We start from the raw sequence: 19,686 nt of genomic DNA on the forward strand, positions 1-19,686 counted from the left end.
AAAAAAAAAAAAAAAAAAGAAAATTAAAAATAGACCTAGCATATGATCCAGTAATTCCACTGCTGGGCATTTACCCAAAGAATACAAAAACACTAATTAGAAAAGATACATGGACCCCTCTGTTTATTGCAGCATTATTTACAATAGCCAAGATACGTAAATAACCCAAGTATCCATCCATAGATGGATGGATAAAGAAGATGTGGTATCCGTATACAGTGAAATATTACGCACCTATAAAAAAAAAAAAGAATGAAATCTTGCCATTTACAACAACATGGATGGAGCTAGAGAAGATTATGCTAAGTGAAACAACTGTCAGAGAAAGATAAATACCATTTAGTTTCACCCATATGTGGAATTTAAGAAACAAAACAGATGAACAGACAAAAATGAGACAAACACAATAGACTCTTAAATACAGAAAGCCAGTGGTTGCCAGAGGGGAGGTGGTGGGGGCGGGGGATACATGAAATTGATAAAGAGGATTAAGAGTATACTTGTTGTGATGAGCACCGAGTAATGTGTAGAATTGTTGAATAGTACACCTGCAACTAATACAATACTGCGTTAATTACACTTCAATAAAAAAAACTTTTTTAAATGCCCACTTAGTGACATGAGCATTGAAAACAGTAAGTGGGGCAAACCAAACACAACAGAAATTCTTGTGCCTGTCACATAAGCCTGGGGGCTCCCAGTCTGTGATCGTAGTCTAATAGATAACTTTCCCTAATACCATCTACATTCACTGTCCTTTTTCCTAATGCCACGGGTACAGGTGCTGAACCTGTTTCTGGCCTTGCTCCTGAGCTCCTTCAGCGCAGACAATCTGGCAGCCACAGACGATGATGGGGAAATGAACAACCTACAGATCTCAGTGATCCGGATCAAGAAGGGGGTGGCTTGGGCCAAACTCAAAGTGCACGCCTTCATGCAGGCCCACTTCAAGCAGCGTGAGGCCGATGAAGTGAAGCCCCTGGATGAGCTGTATGAAAAGAAGGCCAACTGCATCGCCAACCACACCGGCGCAGACATCCACCGGAATGGTGACTTCCAGAAGAATGGCAATGGCACAACCAGTGGCATTGGCAGCAGCGTGGAGAAGTATATCATTGATGAGGACCACATGTCCTTCATCAACAATCCCAACTTGACCGTGCGGGTACCCATTGCCGTAGGCGAGTCTGATTTTGAGAACCTCAACACGGAGGATGTGAGCAGCGAGTCGGATCCTGAAGGCAGCAAAGATGTAAGGCCCCGGCCTAGAACCCAACCTTGACTCTGTGTGAGAACAAGCAGGGTTCTGTCAGCTCCCGGGACTGGTCAGCTGTGGGCCGGGTAGAGAGACTGTGGAATAGCCAAGTAGGTCTGAGAACCAACCCTCATACCCGTTGTCGTTCTAGTCCTTCCCTTGGTGACCTAGGTCCCTGAGGTGCTCCTAGATGTGTCTCCATTGCCGCTGGATCATCTTGGCCAGTGGCCAGAGCAAACCCTGGAGCACGTCCCTGCTATTAATCTCTCTGAGCTGCAGCACTGAGACCAACCAATAGCCATATTTTGTTGAGGGCAGATCACTGTAATCCATGAGTGGCTTTAATGTTATACCCAATCCTGACAGAAGTTTTGAGGGCCAGCTGGTAATTGTGTGCCCCCCGTGAGCTGGACGTTGAGGAGTTTGTAATAAAATTGCAAAGAATTACTGCAGGTTCAGTCAGTGTAGAGGGGAAGTATCGGTGCAGCAGTGGTCCAGCTCTCTTTTCTTTGCGAATCTAGAAACTGGATGATACCAGCTCCTCTGAAGGAAGCACCATCGATATCAAACCTGAAGTAGAAGAAGTCCCAGTGGAACAGCCCGAGGAATACTTGGATCCAGATGCCTGCTTCACAGAAGGTGAAAGGGAGCAGCGATGACGGTGGGCACGTGGCACTTAGTGCTGTCCACAGATTCCCGCCAGGGTCAGTGGTTGGGGGAGGGTGGGGGCTCTGTGGCCATGTTCAGGAACTTTGCTCCCCACCTCATCATCTTGAGGGAAGTTGCTACTGTTTCCCTCGTTTGATTCTGACCTATAGCAAGTTTCTGTTCTCAGACATTTCTTTGTCCATTTTCTCCTGGCATCAGCCCAAACACTTCCATTAGAAAGGCGTGTTCGGTCATGGCTGTGGCTGCCTCCTGACTCCCCTTTTCTCCTCCCTCTCACTGCTTCTTTATAGGAAATCTTCCCAACTGCAGAGGGCCCTGCCCCGCTAGCCTTGCGGCGTAGCCCCAGCCCTGCCAGCCTCCATGTCTGAATCGGGCATTCTGGTTCAGCCACAGTACTCCCGGCTGCGTGGTGGGGCCGCGCCTGGTGGGGCCTGGGAGACCGAGCAGAGGGCAGGTCTGGGCGGGGCTTGCTCCCACGGTCTGACCCGCCTCTCCCGCTGGTGCCAGGTTGCGTCCAGCGGTTTAAATGCTGCCAGGTCAACATCGAAGAGGGGCTGGGCAAGTCTTGGTGGGTCCTGCGGAAAACCTGCTTCCTCATCGTGGAGCACAACTGGTTTGAGACCTTCATCATCTTCATGATTCTGCTCAGCAGTGGCGCCCTGGTGAGTCCAGGGGAGGAGGCGCAGAGGGGCGGGCGGGGGAAGGATTAGGAGGGTCTGGTGGGCAAGACCAAAGGGGGCCCAAGCCCAGTTCCTGTGAGGGCACCAACGGCTGTGGCCCCGAGGATAAGGGTCTGCCAGAGTGCTTCGGGCTGCTGTTTTGAGCCGTTGGGATGAGAGTTCACTTGTCCACATCTTACTCTTTACACTCAGCACGATCCCTCTCACATCCAAGACCCCCTTTCTACCAGGATGAGAGCACAGATTACCAAGTATCTTCACCGCTTCGTTTGCCCTGTTTCGAGCACCTTCCTAAAAGGCACTTCCCCTTTTCACCTAATATCCCGCCTGTCATGTTCTTTATACTTTTCAGTCGCCTGTCTTGCCCCGTGCCCAGCTGGGTCCGGAGCACCCTGGCGTTAGCAAATCCCTGAAGGATCCAGGTCTCTGGCATAAAGGTCTTTTATATTCCCATGGCTGGAAGCGCTCGGCATTCATCAGCGCGGCACAGAGGCCCCCCCCCCCCGCCAGAATAAAGGAGCTTGGCATTTGCTCTCCTTTTCACGGGATGATAACCAGAGACCTGGACAGGGTCAGGTGTGAGAGAGCTGTTTCCCAGCGGGGTAGATTTGAGGACAGGAAGGACGTAGAGACTCTACACACATTCCTCCTTTGAGTTAAGGGAAAGCTGAAGAATATAGAACTTTGAAGTATTTTTAAAGAAGGCAGGCATGGGGTACGCCTGGGTGGCCCAGTCGGTTAAGCATCCAACTTCAGCTCCAGTCATGATCTCATGGTTCATGAGTTCAAGCCCCAAATCAGGCTTTACGCTGCCAGTGCGGAGTCTGCTTGGGATTCTCTCTCTCTCCCTCTCTCTCTCTTTCTCAAAATAAATAAACTGTAAAAAAAAGAATAGCAAAGTGAAGCCACCGCTAAAATGTCTCAGAAAAAATGAGAACGGGATTAAAGCGGGCCTGCAGAGGGACGGGATAGAGCCTCCAGTGACGGGAAGCTCAGTCTTGGGCGTCTCACGTGTATTGGGCGACAGAACCGATCTCTGCACAGGGAGGGGAGGGGCACTAGACATGGAAGCTTTTGAGGTTTTCACTGAGCAGAGGGGGGTTATTTGTACCCAAACCCTGAGGAGGACCCCTGACCTCTGCCCCCACTGCCCAGTGAAGAAACTGGAATACCTGATGTCCATGTGTGTCCATGTTAGAAATGTATCCACAGGCACTCCGATTCTGTCCTTCCTTCCAGAACCATCTGGAGCAGGACACAGGACTTTTGTGCCACTTGTAGCTTTCTCTCATGCTTCAGGACTCCCTCTTCCCCGTCTCCCTCCACAGCCCACCACCCCACTCGTGGGAATGCTCATACCTTCGTGTTAGGGAATTCCCTCGTTCGGGAACTCCAGAGGGAGAAAGTCGTACTAAGATTTTCTTCGCCTGAGCGTCTCCCAGCCCTGTGACCCTCCACCTGTATCGGTGGCATCAGACTGAAAGGAGAAACGATTTTGTCATACAAACATAGTGTTGGCAAGGACACAGAGAAGCTGGAACCCTCATACGCTGCCCAAGGAAACAGAGTGTCCATCAGTGATGAGAGTAGACAAAGTACGGTAGGGCCACACCTTGGAGTATTCTCCATCCATGGTGAGAACTGCAGTAGTGACGCGTGCTGCAGCATGGACAAACAAGAGACCGCTGCGCCCGGTGGAAGAAGCCTGTCACCGAGGGCCACATATTGTGTAAAGGGTCCAGAATGGACAGATGGGAAGAGAGACGCTAGCTCACTGGTTGCCTGGACTACTGGGAAACAGAAGGTGGCGGCTAGAGGGTGTGGGGTTTCTTTTAAGAAGCCCGGGGGGGAGGGGGAGGGGGGGCGGGCGCCTGGGTGGCTCAGTCGGTTAGGCGCCCGGCTTCAGCTCGGGTCATGATCTCACAGTTTGTGGTTCGAGCCCCGCATCAGGCTCTGTGCTGACAGCTCAGAACCTGGAGCCTGCTTCAGATTCTGTGTGTCCCTCTCTCTGTCTGCCCCTCCCACACTCACACTCTGTCTCTCTGCCTCTCAATAATGAATAAATGATTAAAAATTAAAAAAAAAGAAGAAGCCCATGTAGCCCGGCAGTGGGGTAAAAGAGCCAGGAAGCTGATGACAGGCCAGCCTCAGGCGGTGGAGCTGCCGAGGCGCTGGGAGGCTTTCAGTGTCCTGTGCCTGCCTTCAGGCACATCAGGCAGCTGCTGCTTCTCTTTCAGGCCTTCGAGGACATCTACATTGAGCAGAGAAAGACCATCCGTACCATCCTGGAGTACGCCGACAAAGTCTTCACCTACATCTTCATCCTGGAGATGTTGCTCAAGTGGACGGCCTATGGCTTCGTCAAGTTCTTCACCAATGCCTGGTGCTGGCTGGACTTCCTCATCGTGGCTGTACGTGTCCTGCTTTCTACTGCCCACCCCTTCCAGCAGGGAAACAAACACAGGGATGTGCCTTCCTCTAACGGCCAGAGTTGCCCGGGGACATAGGATGTCGGACAGGATGTAGATGTAGGTTTGGGTTACAGTTCCTTTCAGGGCACTCAGATCTTAGCTTTGGGAGAGGGAGCTCTGAAGCCCCTACACTTGCCCCAGGGACTAACGTCCCGGGCTCTTTGCTTGGGTGGTTTGGCTTCAAAGAGTCAGCGATGAGGAATGGGAGGTGGAATCACTAGCGCCTTGCTAGTAGGCTGGGAACAGGAAGGTGCTTGCCCCACACCAGCAGGACATCCTCTTTCTGGTGCCAGGAGAGGGGTGAGGATGAGGGGGGAGCTGCTGGGGTATGAGCTGGCGGGGCGGATCTCGGCAGGCTTTCTCGCTGACCGTTCCTACGGACACTCCCATCAACCCAAGGCTTTGTACCAGACTCTTCGGAACAAGGCAGGCTGTCCAGAAGAGGCAGAGTTCACATCAGAATACCCCGCCCTCTTCCCACACATTGCCGTTTCCACAGTGGTGCTCAAACTTAAAAGCATCCTTTTTTCCTCTAGGTTCCAAGGCTATCTCCAGGACATGGCGGCCTCTGATCATCCGCAAGGCTTGGTGGCCATTACCTCCCATTTTATTTTTCAGGGTGGAAGCTGTATCACCTGTAACTATTTCTCACCTCCCCCGCCCCCCCAGCCCTTGTTCCCCAGTGGCTCTTCTAACCGTGATGAATGCTTCTTATTCTATGTAATCACTAAAGCTCTTTTCTTCTAGCCAAATCAGCATTTGAAAGAAAGGGCAAATGAGAATTCCAGGACCAGGGCCTGTGGAGAATTCACTTCCTGCTGAGGGCAAAGTGCCAAGAAAGTGGAGTGTTTGGAGGCTGGCTTGGCACGTTGAGAATATAGGTTTTCTCAGCTGTATAGTGAGCTACCTGTAGAGCACCTCTGGGATCCAGAATAGAGCGGCGTGGAAGCCTCTCTTAGAAAGCAGGAGCCCAGCCCTCGGCACCAGGGATCTCTGCTCTATAAATGCATTCCTGTTCCAACAGGGTGTCTGCAGCTTCCGTGGTTAAGGACTCCCAGGAGCTGTCACTCTGCTCCCTTTTGCATTCCCTTTTCAGAAGTCAAGCCTTTGGGAAGATGCCCAAATGAGATGAGGAAATCACCCTCTGCCCTGAAAGTCAGCCAAGCAGAGTGACACTTGGGCACTGCCCAAAAGAGTGCCCATGTGAAACCCCTTCAGCAACTATTGCTGGGACCTTCTTATGACCTCCCACAGATGGAAAGCTTGAGCTCTAAGAATTAAGGAAAGGGCTTGGGATATGGCGCGGAGAACTAAAGTGGCACTGGGCCAGCTCTCTTTCCACAGAACAGGACCACTTGGAGTCGGGTGGGACACCTCTGGGAGTCCCAGAAGCCCCTCATCTTCTGGGCCTTCCAAGAACAGATAATCCACTACTATACTTCCAGTAGCCCTCAGGAAGCTGTGATTTAGAGCAGATCTTCCCCGCCATGACCTTTACTTCCTGTCCCCGCCCCAACCTGAACTACTGTTTCTCTTCTCTCTGGGGTGGGCAACCCCAGAAGTCAAGGGTATTGATCAGGAGTCCCCCCATTCCTCTGGAACCCAAATAAGCTGATAAAAGCATTGACAGTCCTGCACATCACCATGTATGTAGTAATAAGCATTTTTATCCCTTTTTCTACCAGGTGGCAGAGAAATGGACAGACATGTAGCCAATTGACAGTAGTCCATAAACTACCCCACTTTAGGGAGTTGCTGGATTCTTATGTTGCCTTGAGACCTCACAGCGGCTCCTGAGAACATCCCTATACCGGCTCTTAGTAAACAAATATAAACCAAATGCCATTCGCTGTGTAGAGTTGTCCCAGAAGCCAGAGTGGGTCACGAGGGGCCAGCAGGCATGGCCCCAGCCCCTCAGGCACTCACGCCAGCTTGCAGGACCACTCTGGCCTGATTCTGGCTTGTGGGAAGCCAGCATTCTGGGAACAAGTTTCTCCCAGGACCCTCCCACCCACTGACTTCTCTTGGTAAGGACGGTACATTGAGTACCAAATGTTTATTGAGCACGCACAACACGCAAAGCCTCCTGCCAGGTGCCTTCTGCCAGAAACCAAAAGACATGGACACTTCCCTCGAAGGGCCTGAAAACACAAATAACCACAGTACAAAGCCAGGCGTGCTGAGTGGGAGCAGCCCCAGTCCATACCGTGGCTGAGCTATTTGCCACTCCTGAGTGTGACTTGAGAATGCAGAATCAGGCTCAGAGGCCGCCTGCCCAGCTGGAACCGTTAGAGTTTTCACTGTCCAGGTCCTGTGGCATTCTAGAACATCTAGCAGGCATAAATTTTAAGTCCTACTTTAGCACCATCTCTGAGAGACACTCTTCCTCCCATGTCGTCCGCCAGAGACTAGATGTCCGAATCTGTTACTCAGCACTATGTCTGTGTCCCAATGGAGTCTTATTCCTCATGTTACTCCTTACATTTAGCTGCTAAGAGTACTTTTTAGAATCCCAGGGATAATCCAGACAACTTCCAAGGTCAATTCTCTTTGGTTATAAGCCATGTGAATTCCCAAACAGAGACAGCGTTTTATTTTGCTCAGGTCCTGGGCTGCCCTGGAGATCTTGTCCTGTAGAAGAATCTCGTCCAATCTTTCCCCCAGGGAAATTTGCCCCATCCTGTCCGGAGGTTAGCCAGCATATCGGTTCCAGGGATGGGAACTCTCAGAGACCACTCATCCTGCTTTCAGACTATTACCAACATTCTCCATTTGAAAATGTTCACATCATTTGGAAAAAGTCATGCAGCGTCTCCCTTTTTTTCCATTCCGGCAGCCATACATACCCTGAATTTTGACTTCCCCTCAACTCCTTTCTTTTTTCCAGGCTTGGTTCTTTCCTCAAAACATACTTTCAGCAATGATCTGATTATCTCCAGGGAGAGTTTAACATGGGGACTCGGATTGTCAGAGCACCCTGAGCAGCTAAGGAACAGTCTAGATAGGACCCTTGCTGACCCTGCCTCGGGAGATCTTAGCTAGATTAATCAGTTGAGCACCACATCATATCATGGAGCCAGCCTCCCGACCGGCATCTGTACCTCCATCCTTCTCCCCACCTCAGGCCCCTTTGTGATCAGATTAACCACCACCCTCCCCCGAAGAGCCGGGATCTTCCTGCCATGTGGGGGGCCCATCGCCCCTCAAACCTTAGTGTTTTGCAGTCTTTACATGGCATAATTTCTCAGGATGAGGTCGACTCAGGAGTATTTTGAACTCAAGACACTTGGCCGGGATGGGATAGCTTACCTTCAGATGTAATAAGGTCTTGCTAAGAATCTGGCGATTTCAGATTATTTGGGGTTAAGAGTTGGCTGCACCTGGCAATAATAGGCAAAAGATGCCTCCATGTAGATTCTTAGTGATAATGATGAATGGGAGGGAAATGATTGGTGCTACTGTGTTCTAGATGAAGCTTTTGAGGCCCTTCTTGTAGACAGAAATTGAACCCTGAACCATGTACCCTTCAGAGAACGTGAGGAAATAGGGCAGGCTTTAAGGCCAGACGTGCTTTGGATACTGCCCAGGACTCCGGGGAAGATACCTACACTGATGCATTATGAGTCCATGCATAGATAATGGGTGACACCCCTTTGTAAAAATTGAAATCTTAGAGCCTGCTCATCCCTTTCCCTCCCTAGGTCACTGACATCTACTTCTGTCTCCCACTAGTCCTGCCGCTTAATTATAAAAAATACATTTTTTTTAAAAAAGGTTTTGTACGGTTCAGAGATCCAGAATTAAAGCCCTCAACTAGAGAGAAAAACCGACAACCGAAACTCAGTTGTAGTTTGTTTCCATGTTTCTCCTCTACATCTGCTTTCGCATATCAATTTAGGCTGAGCAGGTCTGTAACCACCACTTGCCAGGAGAGGGAACTTGAGAATGCTTGATGGGAACATCTGAACCTATCCCAGAATGTGCGGTGCAGTACCAGGGAAAGACTGCTCCAAGGAACCCAGAGACCAGACGTTTTAGGATTTGATCAGCTACAGGCGCTTTCCTTGGGTGGGAAGTCCGGTCAGGCCTCCCAGTTCAGGCCTGGGCAGCCCTAGGTATGCTTGGCATCCCGTGTTCTGGGACCACGTGGTAACAGCTCTGAGCCCCCTGGTAGATCACGGTGAGTTTGTCTTAAGGAACAGGAGGGCATTTGACCATCACGACTGCAGGCCTGGAGACTTGCACATTTCTCCCTAGCCCGGCGATTTAGTCAACCCCAGACTGTTCAGATATCGGCAGCCCTCTCTTGCAGCAACTCCATTTTACCTGCCAGGAGAAGGGGTGAACTCTCTGTGGAGGAAGGAGCTCTGGCCTGGGAAGCAGGAGAGTGGGTCCCTATTCCTGGTTCCAGAACTGCCCCTGTGACACTGGGCACTCTCTCGTGTATGGGTCTCAATTTCCTCACCTGTAAATAAAATGTTTAAATTCTTCCAAGAATTCCACCAGCCGTTTTTCTAATGATGAGAGCAGAAGATTGTTCTGGAAAGGACAGACCCGAGGCCAGTTCATCTTGAGCTGTTCTGGAGAGACAGAATGGGGATTCTAAGGAAAAGCACGGGTTCTGTTTTCAGACCACCACCCTCCTCCCCCAAGCTCTCATGGCCGTGAAAGAGTCATGTTTGTCGTTCAGAGATGGAGGGATTATTGTAGCTGAAAGTCAGAGAGAAAAGAATTGCTTGGGTGAGTTCTCGTGGGGCCAGAACTCTGCCTAGAAACCGCTTCCTTTGGTTCTTTTCATCTCGGGAGCTGCAAGGCCAGCGGTGGCGCTTACTGGACGTGTCTCCTTTGTTGATGTGGTAACTCGTCACGTTCTCCAGCAAATGGTTCCTCGCCAACCAGCCGCAAGAGAGCTTGTCCCTGTTGGAAATCCGCGGTGAATGAACTGAGGAGAGGGGGCAGCTTGTGTGGAGTGTGTGTATTTATCTGTATTCTTTTCCATAGGTACCATTAAGTTTGTCTGGCTTAATTTAATGGCAACTTCTGGGAGCTGCAGAGGCTGTAAAGGGCGAGGGTAAGGTTTATTGTCATCTGTTCAGGCTCCTCTCCTTCCAATGGAACGTCCTCATTCCCCCGCTCCCTTCGGCCTCTCCCCTTTGCCAACCTGTGTGTGCGTTCTACTGCCTCCTCTCGACTTTCTCTTCCCCCTGTGTTTTTTCTTCTGCCTCTCAACCTCCTTTCCTTTCAGGTCGTTTGAGTCCAAGTTGAAGTAGGCAGCTGGTGTTACCCACTCTCTCTACCTGGGGGCGGGGGCGGGGCCCAATCTGTGTAATCAGTGCTAGGGGCTTTATTCTAACACTCTGGAACCTCTTTTCTTTTTTTTTTTTGTTTTGTTTTGTTTTGTTTCCTTTTTTGTTTTTGTTTTTCTCTTCTGTTTCCGTGTAGGTCTCTTTAGTCAGCCTTATAGCTAATGCCCTGGGCTACTCGGAACTAGGTGCCATAAAGTCCCTTAGGACCCTAAGAGCTTTGAGACCCTTAAGAGCCTTATCACGATTTGAAGGGATGAGGGTAAGAAACGAAGAGCAGCTGATCCTTCTGCATGCCGATGGAAACTGTTTACGCATGCTAGAACTGATCACACGGTGGGAAGATCGCTCAGACTCGAACTGTGATGCAGCTGCTGATTTGATCCTCCACTCTCTCCCCGCACCTGCCCTGTGCGAGGGGGGGCCGCCTCAAGCTGCCTCATCACATTAATATGGGCCCCACCCCGACACTGTGCCATCGCAGAATATGTTAACGCTGGCTACTCTCATTTGGCCTGGCTTACCTGTAGCACTCGGGGCGGCTTTCCGGGCTGTTGACTTTAATAGGGAGAATCACCAGGTGCAAAGAAGGGGAATTGTAACCCACAGACCCACTGAAAAGCAGAGGCCGCAGACAGGGCGAGTGCCGTGTAGGGGCATCAGCCAGGTGGGGGCTGTGGCCTTGCAGGCACTGAGAAGGCGTCTGAGAAGGGGCTGGAAGGCATGATGGCAGGCCTGGAATTGGGAGCGGAGCCGAATGTGGCATAGCCCTGGGAAAAGAAATGCTTTTCTTTCTACTCTGATTCCTCTTATTGCACCTTGTTGTTCTCAGCCCAGTCCCATAAGGACTGGCAGCCTCTGTCTGACAGTAAAGCTTTCCTCCTTCCCCACCCCCACCCCTCTGTCCACGCTCTGTGGTCCCCTGTCCTGAACACTGTCTAAAGAACCATCAGGCACAACACCAGATGACTAGTCAGCTAGTTCTCCTGAAATTTCCACTGTTCCTGCTTTGGTGATACTCCACCCGGGTCTCAGCGGGGCAAGGTGCTGTCACCCAGCCAACTTAGGAACAAGGCTCCCTCTTGCTGTCTCTCTTGATTTAGAACGATTGTGCGTGTGTGCGCGCGTGCGCGCATACGCACACACACACGTTAAAACAGTCAATTTCCTAAAACCAAGTGGGCAACTGGCTCTTGGTGGTGATAGTTGTCCTGCGGTAATCAGAGAGGTCTGTTATACTTAACGAGACCAAGAAAACTCATTTCAATTCAGATGTCGAATACATGCAGGAGAGCAAACCAGGGGATATGTTTTGAAGTGACCGAATCTCAGAATGTAGGAAGACAAATTAAATGGTTCCGGTGGTCCCCAGGAAGCAAGGCTAATTGGAGGAACTAGGTACCAGGAAAGTCTTCCTTCATGCGTTCCTCACCTGTGATCCCTGGCCGCCATCCCACAAAGCCACCCACAGTTGTCCAGGAAGGTGGAAACTTTGCTGCGATTTGGGGGTCTTTCTGTGTTTATTCAGACACCTGCTTCTCGCAGCAGAGTGTGCTTCTCAGGTAGCACAGTCACAGTGTGCTTTACTGAGTATAAGCTTCCTGCAGCCCACCTGAGGGCATCCGCAGGAGGTCACCGCCACAGCCACACAGACTCCCTTTAATTTTAAAAAGCAAAGCAGAGCTGGGGGGTGTCTTTCTCCCAGCGATAAGAGATTTCACAATGTGTGCAGTAAGGTCACTGTTCTGCTCAGGCCAGGTTTAGGGTGAGCGAAGGAGTATGTATATATACTGGTTAAATTTTTTAAATAAGTCCCGCCAGTTTTGTTAGAGTGTTGATCATCTGTTTTGGCGACTGGGTTACCCAGGACTGGAAGAAGGCTGTTGCAGACAGTACTTGCCCCCTGACAGCCAAGCTCAGTAGCCTGAGCTCCCCTCCATAGCCCCCCAGCAGTGATCCTGGGCCTCCTAAACCCAGACCTGAAGAAAGCCCAGGAGAAAAATGCCCAACTGACACTTGGCTACTAACTTTCTCCATCTGGATCTCATCGCTGCCAGTCCTAGCCCATGGCAGAAGTAGGCCTCGTTGACCAGCTGGTGCCAGTGCCCAGGAGGAATTTATTCCAATAATCTGGTCGCAAGAGCCCTTTTGGAGGCCACGCCTCTTCCCTTTGGCCCCTCCCCCTTTCCTGGACTCAGTTTCCATTCCCCACAAACTTTCAGCTGCCAACTTTCAAGTAGTTTAGGAACGCAAGGTCCAAAAGCGGTGATCAGAAGAGCAGAAAGTTTTCTTTGAAAAAAAGCACTTGAAAGTGAAACCTCTATCTCCAGGTTTTCTCAATTCGGATACCGTGAGCAAAACCCAGCTAGAACCCAAAGCCAGGCTTTCCAACAGTGCGTCCTGTAAGGGAAGGTCTGATGCAGGGTCTACAGGATCGCCACTTGGTTTGGTTGACTCCAGTCAGCCAGCGGCACTGTCCACCTCTGGTCGGGTGGGGGAGGGCTCCGGAGCCCATCCTGCCCTGCAGTTTCCCAGCCCTTCTGCAGAAGAGTAACTGCAAGAAGAAAAGATTGAATCCGCCTGAGCTTATAGTAAGTTTCCCAGCGACAAGCAGAATTAGGTGTATCCATTTTATATGAAGGTTACTTTTCTGTGGGGCCATATGTTTTCCATTCTTTGGTTTGGGCACTTCCATATGCCGACACTGAGAGATTATCCTTAGAAAATGTTAGATAAGAAATCTTCCCAAACCAAATGCCACCAATGCAGGTGGGCTCCACTGTCACTGTGCTGCTCCAAAGATAGGCCCAGACCTTCCTTTGGGAGGAAACGTAGGGCCCTAGCCTGTCCTGGGACAGTCTTTCCTCTCTCCTTCCTCAAACCAAACACCGGAACATTGAAGCACTCATGCTATTGGCAAAGGAATACTTCATGTAGTTCTTTGCTTTTCTCTCCTCCATAGTAATCTCCGTTTAAAGATTTTGCTGTGCTACTAAATTTTTGAGGGTATATAATGCTATGAAACATGCATGCATTTTTGTTGATTGTCAGTACATAGTTGTCCATTAAAGCCATGTTCCCTCTGCCAGATATTAAAAGCTATTTGACAGATTTTATAGTATTTAAGGAGCAATAATGTTCTAGGCATCATGAGAAGACAACAATGCTGTAAGAATTAGTATCCTTAGCAATTTTTTCGTCAGTTGAGTGAGATCTGAATCAATCATTAGGTATAAATTTCCACTGGGAAAAAAAAAAAGTGACTTTATGGATTGCTAGAAGCAAGCTTTGAGTAATGTTTCTGTACCTAGTTTTTACACAATGAATTTCATCATAACTAAAGGCAATGTAGACTAACTTGAGAGTTACTAAGGACCAACTTATGAAGCGACTGTGGAAACTTGAATTGCCATTTACATTTACCTATAGCGTGAGAGTTCAAGAAAGCATGGTTTCTTGCCCTTCGGTTGCTGAGAATATCAACACAATGACAATTATATGTGGAGCACACAGTTCAGCAGTTTCCACTACTAGCTAATGTCTACAGCCAGGAAGAATTATTAGTAAATGGTTTCAACCGTTTACTATTTAACACATCAAACTAATCTAAGAAGTTGTTCTTTGTTTATAATTAACCATTGAAAATACATTTACATCGTGTAAATGGATTTTATAGTGTTTTATCGGATTCTATAGGATTTTTACGTCCTATATATCAGAGACTAAGGCTCAGTAAATACTTCCATGTATTGATTTTTTTAATCAGATCCATGAATGTAAAAGTGGGAAGAGGTCACTTTGTTAATTAGCTGATTATTCTTCCCTGCTGTAAATATTACTCCGTATTTAACTCTAACAGGTAACGCCATGTAGTACAGGTTAGACTGGGTTAAGGTAGAAGAGTTCCAAGAGGAGGTGGGTTCTGAATTGAGATAAAATGCCACCTTTCCAGGTTTCCAGTCTTTTGGGGCTACTTCCCTGCTGTACACTCGTGATGGTCTACTAGGTCGTGATCTCTCACCTAAGCTCTCTTGCAAAATGCTGTCACATAGACCTGAGCTTCTGAACCTTGATAATCTACTTGTTGCCACCCGAGAAATGATTATTCCATTTATAGATCATCCTCCTTTGCCTCTTCATTCGCACATTTCATTGCTTTCTGGTGCTCTACCAAAGAGTGAGCAACTGTAGAATAAGGAGGTAAAATTCAGACCTGACCACCTGCCAACTTTGGTAACTTAAATAAATAAAAAAAACATGAATACCATTCTCCAAAGTAACATTGGGGATTTTCCACATTTCAGATATTCTGGCTTGCCTCCCTCAACGTAGCGAACAGTGGAAGGGTCACCATTTTATACTAATGACAGAGCTATTAATTCTAAAAGAGATTTCTTGGTCTAAGAATTAAGAAATAACTACCTCTCAATTTAAAGGCCTTCATCTATGAATTGGAGAAATGCAAAACTAATATTTTAATCTAAAGGAGAGTGACTCCTTAGCACAATGACAATTGCCTTTTCTGTAGAGGACAGAACAGCCCTTCTCAGCCACACTTTCCAATGAGTGACATTGCAATCTAAGGCAAGAACAGAAGAGAAGGAAAACCCAAACCCAAGTCGAATAGAGCCCAGAGCTGCCCCCTGGCGTTCCTTCCACAGCACAGCCCTTTCGGCCCTTTCGATGACTGTGCTTATTGGCAGCGTGCCCTTGCCTCTTCCCTGCTGATCCCTGAACATGGTGACACCTCTCTCACCTCCTTCTAACAAAACATTAGAAAGCTGTGTTTATATCCATTTTTTTTTTATTTTAACTCCATTTTAATTTTCCCAGGATATTAGGAAAAGAAAGACACGTTCTTCCTATCTCAGGGTCACCTTTCTGGGCCTTAGTCCCACTTAAGACAACAGCAAGTAAGAATCAGGCCAGAATGAACATCAGCCTTGTTTTCTGTCCCAGTCTGTTGAAATGCTATTTTTGTAAGCCCTTTGAACTCCCCTGGTGAAAATCGCCGCACAGTGGAAGTGTTGTGTCGCTACTCTCACCTATAGTGTGAATCAAAACCAAAGTTAAAAACAACCCAGAAACTTTGATTCCTGAAGGGTTTTTTTTTTCCCTTTGCCTTTTTTCATTCCTGAGCTTAACTGCAGTCAGCGATTTTTAACAATATGGTTTTGGGGTTTCAAGAGCAGTGATCTAGCCCAAAACTGTCCAGAAAACATAAGTCATTCCTATTTCGAATACATTGTGAGGAGTTGAGTCCAGCCCTGGATTGAACAGAGAGACATCAATCAGCATTAGCCAAACATGGGCGACTCTTAGAAGCCTGTGGAGTCAGGAAAAAACACTGAAGAAGAATAGTGAACCTTGAGTGAAAAATACATCTGTTCAGATTTTATTTTATTCTGTTTGGTAGAGGGAATATAGCTTTCTTTTTTTTTTTTTTTTTTCTTGAGCCTGCAAAATATGCATGCTCAGCTATTGCCTGAAATAAGATAACTGGCCTTGCATAAAAGAGACTTTATGTACCATTGACTGATTCCCTGCTAACCCCAAAGGGTAGTTCTCTGTGATTTTGAACAATTCTACCTTGTTTTGCAGAGGGGGAATGTCTGTTGAAAGGCAACTGGTGAGCTTGAAATCAGATTTCCCCGTGGGGGCATATTTTACGAGTTGGCAAGGAGGGAGACTAGACTAAGAAATAACTTTTTCAGTCCCAGGCTGGGGCCCGGGAGAGAAGCCCTAGGTCAACTCGGGCAGGGGAATTCATGTGAGATGAAATAAATATGTAATTTACTGGAATTCCTCAAAATATATCTTACAGATTTAGAAAAATCTTGGTCCTACTTGTGGATCTGTCCAGTTACCCTAACTCCAAAGGGAACACAATGTTTTTGTAGTCAGCACAAGCCACACAGTATCATTCCCCTCCTGGAAATCAAAAGAATGTGCTCGCCCTTACTTCCAACACTCAGCAACCTCCCCCTTCCAATGCAGGTGGTGGTGAATGCTTTGGTGGGCGCCATCCCCTCCATCATGAATGTGCTGCTGGTGTGTCTCATCTTCTGGCTGATTTTCAGCATCATGGGAGTTAACCTGTTTGCGGGAAAGTATCACTACTGCTTTAATGAGACTTCTGAAATCCGATTTGAAATTGAAGACGTCAACAATAAAACGGAGTGTGAAAAGCTCATGGAGGGGAACAACACAGAAATCAGGTGGAAGAACGTGAAGATCAACTTTGACAACGTTGGGGCAGGCTATCTGGCACTTCTTCAAGTGGTAAGCCTCGCTGCTTTCTCCCATCCTGTGAAATTCAGGCAGCTAGCAGAAATCGCATCTGGTTCCTTCTCAGTATGACATTCAGAATCAGGATTACTCTTTCTTTTTTAATGTTTTTTTATTTATTTCTGAGAGAGAGAGAGAGAGAGAGACAGTGTGAGCAGAGGAGGGTCAGAGAGAGAATGAAAAATACAAGATCCAAAGCAGGCTCCAGGCTCTGAGCTAGCTGTCCGCACAGAGCCCGATGCGGGGCTCGAACCCACGAACCGTGAGATCTTGACCTGAGCCGGAAGTTGGACGCTTAACTGACTGAGCCACGCAGGCGCCCCTAGGCTTACTCTTAACAGGTCACAGAGAACAGTGTCGTTTCCCACACCAATTCCAGGGAGACGCCTTTCCTGAGAATTCTGACTTCCCCAGGACCTCACTCAAAGGGGATCTCACTGTACTCAAGGGCAGACTCCTGGCCATTTTGATTTAGCAGAATAATCCTGCGTAACAGCTACGCTAAGCCAACTAAGGGAAAGAATGGGGCAATGCTAGGGTGCTGCCTCTCGTGTCCGCTCAACCCCAAGAGAAAGGTCTCAAATTAACATATCGCAGTAAGAAAGGATTTATTTTAGCATGCCTTCGTGTCTGGTTTCCTCTTCCACCCTTACCAGTCTTTTTTGGAAGGTTTGACAAGACCGTCTGGTGCGGAGGGAAAGCTCCTAGCCTTTAGAGTCAGCTGATATAGGTTTGAGCCAAACTCTGACATTTACTGGACATGTAACCTTGGACAAATGACTCGACTTCCCTGGGGCTGTTTCTTTTTCTGGTAAATGTCGGTAATGATACCTTGCGCCACTGCTAAGAGGATTCATGATAATTAGTTACAATTTCTTAGCACAGTGCCTGGCACGTAGCAGTCCTTAACGAATGGCATTTGCTATTAAGTATTTTTGTTACTATCACAACTGCACCTGCATCGCATAGCCGTTGGGGGTATTAAATGGGATAATGCAGGTGAAGCCTTCAACTTGACCTTACCGATAGTAAGCACTTACTGTTAGCTAGTATTAGGAGGCAAGGTTAATAGAATAAGCAGTGCTTTATCCCACTCCGGCGTCTTTTGTTGTTTTATCCCGGTGGGAGAAATCAGACCCACAAATTGAATCTGAACTGGAGCAGCTCCAGGAGACCAATGCACATCACCCAGTCAGACATTGTATTTAAAGTTCCACCATGTGCAAGGTGCTGTGCTTGGCACTATTAGGGGCCATCTGATAACTAAAGAACCACCCGTGCCCTGAAAAAGCTTTGAATCTGGTTGAATAAAACAAATAAGAACAATAAGAAAACATAGAGAATACTGAATCACTTAACTGTATTTGTTTCCAAAAAGAGGCGAGGTAGAGTAGACTGAAGGAGAGAGTGCAGTTAGGAAGGGCCGCCTGGAGAGAGGCCAAGATTGCCGTTGCCATAGGCTAAATGTGTAGGGTAGTAAGGGAAGAGTTCTGGCCTTGTTTTTGTTTTTATTATTTTTTTAGTGCAACTTTGAAGTTTGCAGGACCCCCCCCCCCCCCCCATTGCTTAAAAATGACTCCTCGGCAGTAGGCTAAGTTCTCAGTACCTGCAGTGGATTCCCGCCACTTGTTCATAAATGTGAGTTTGCCCTTAGCTTTAGGCAACCTTCTCAGGCCCATTGTAAAGACCTTTTGTGAAGGTATCGATCCAGTTACCGTTACCAACGTGTTTCTCCACCAGACTTTGGTGTTATTTTCAGGACCTTAGACAAAGCCCCCTCGGGACCTGTATTAACATACAGGAAATTCTGTGTCCCTGTGAGGCTGTACCCAAATTGCGTCTTGTGTCCTCACTGAACCTGAGCCTCCCCTCTGGGACCCCCGCATAGACGCCCACCTACCCCCTAACAGGCACAGTCTAATGACTGACTCTCTTTGCCAGGCGACCTTCAAAGGCTGGATGGACATCATGTATGCAGCCGTAGATTCCCGAAAGGTAAGGATACACCTGGCGAAACCACAGCCTTCCTAGGTGGCTAGAAAGCAAGCAGCATGGTGGCGCTTACTAAGAAAGAGAGGGTTGGGGCACGTATTTGCTTGTTTTATTGATTACAGGTCATTCTCCTCCTCTCAATCATCACTCCCTTACACTGGTTCCAGAAGATTAGGGGCTGAGTTTTATGTGGCCCCAGTGGCGCCCTCTCCCACTGACAGAAGTGTGGCTCCTGGCGGACAGCTCAGCCGTCCCCTCCCGCCTCGCCTCGCGCTTTGCACATCCACCACACCAGTCCTTCCCAGGGCAGTGTGGCAGAGGGGACGGGCGGAGAGGATGTAGGGCACCCTCCCCAGCTCGTGCAGCAGCTTGGGTGGTCAGCTCTGGCCGAGGGCGCTGACATGTCACAGTCACCCACCTGATCCCACGCTAGGAACTGACACTCTGCTTTTTCCTCCTGTCTTTTGACAGCCTGACGAGCAGCCTAAGTATGAGGACAACATCTACATGTACATCTACTTTGTCATCTTCATCATCTTCGGCTCCTTCTTCACCCTGAACCTGTTCATTGGTGTCATCATCGATAACTTCAATCAACAAAAGAAAAAGATAGGTCTCCTCCCCTCATTGCCAGTGGCCAGCGGTCAACCTGGATGAGAGGCACTTCTGTCCCTATGTCTAGAAAGAAAATGCCTCTCTCTAAATTCCACATGATCGCCTCACAGTGATTTGCTAGGCATTTGCCCCACCCACCTCTTTCTGTTGGGGGCTAGATTTCACAGCGGGTGGTTTCCCACATTTACGAGCAGTTGTTGAGGCCTTTACTGGGGTAGGCATCCCGCCAGAGGGAGGCAGGGTCAGAGGCAGTCTAGGGGTGAAAACGAAAGCATCAGGTGAATAACTAGCAAGAAGTGGAGCATGTTCTAGACCCGTAATTACCCGTGGTGATCCCTGGGCTCCCCTAGCAAAGTGGGATTTGAGAGACCATCCTCGGAAAGTCCATTCACTTACTTGCTCCAGATGGTTAA

General features: G+C 48.5%; 1 protein-coding gene across 2 annotated transcripts in view; it reads left to right on the forward strand.

Moving 5' to 3' along the window:
• SCN8A (sodium voltage-gated channel alpha subunit 8) overlaps positions 1–19,686 on the forward strand; it is a 122,982-nt gene that overhangs the window by 93,563 nt on the left and 9,733 nt on the right. For both annotated transcript variants that reach the window (XM_039241351.1, XM_039241350.1), the window contains exons 16-23: positions 782–1,252; positions 1,777–1,894; positions 2,432–2,586; positions 4,842–5,015; positions 10,518–10,640; positions 16,376–16,660; positions 18,608–18,661; positions 19,130–19,267. In XM_039241351.1, coding sequence (XP_039097282.1) covers positions 782–1,252; positions 1,777–1,894; positions 2,432–2,586; positions 4,842–5,015; positions 10,518–10,640; positions 16,376–16,660; positions 18,608–18,661; positions 19,130–19,267 — 1,518 coding nt within the window. The remainder of the gene's footprint in view (positions 1–781; positions 1,253–1,776; positions 1,895–2,431; positions 2,587–4,841; positions 5,016–10,517; positions 10,641–16,375; positions 16,661–18,607; positions 18,662–19,129; positions 19,268–19,686) is intronic.

Source organism: Hyaena hyaena, unplaced genomic scaffold (assembly GCF_003009895.1).
Source record: "Hyaena hyaena isolate Hyena2069 unplaced genomic scaffold, ASM300989v1 scaffold_192, whole genome shotgun sequence".
Taxonomy (NCBI): domain Eukaryota; kingdom Metazoa; phylum Chordata; class Mammalia; order Carnivora; family Hyaenidae; genus Hyaena; species Hyaena hyaena.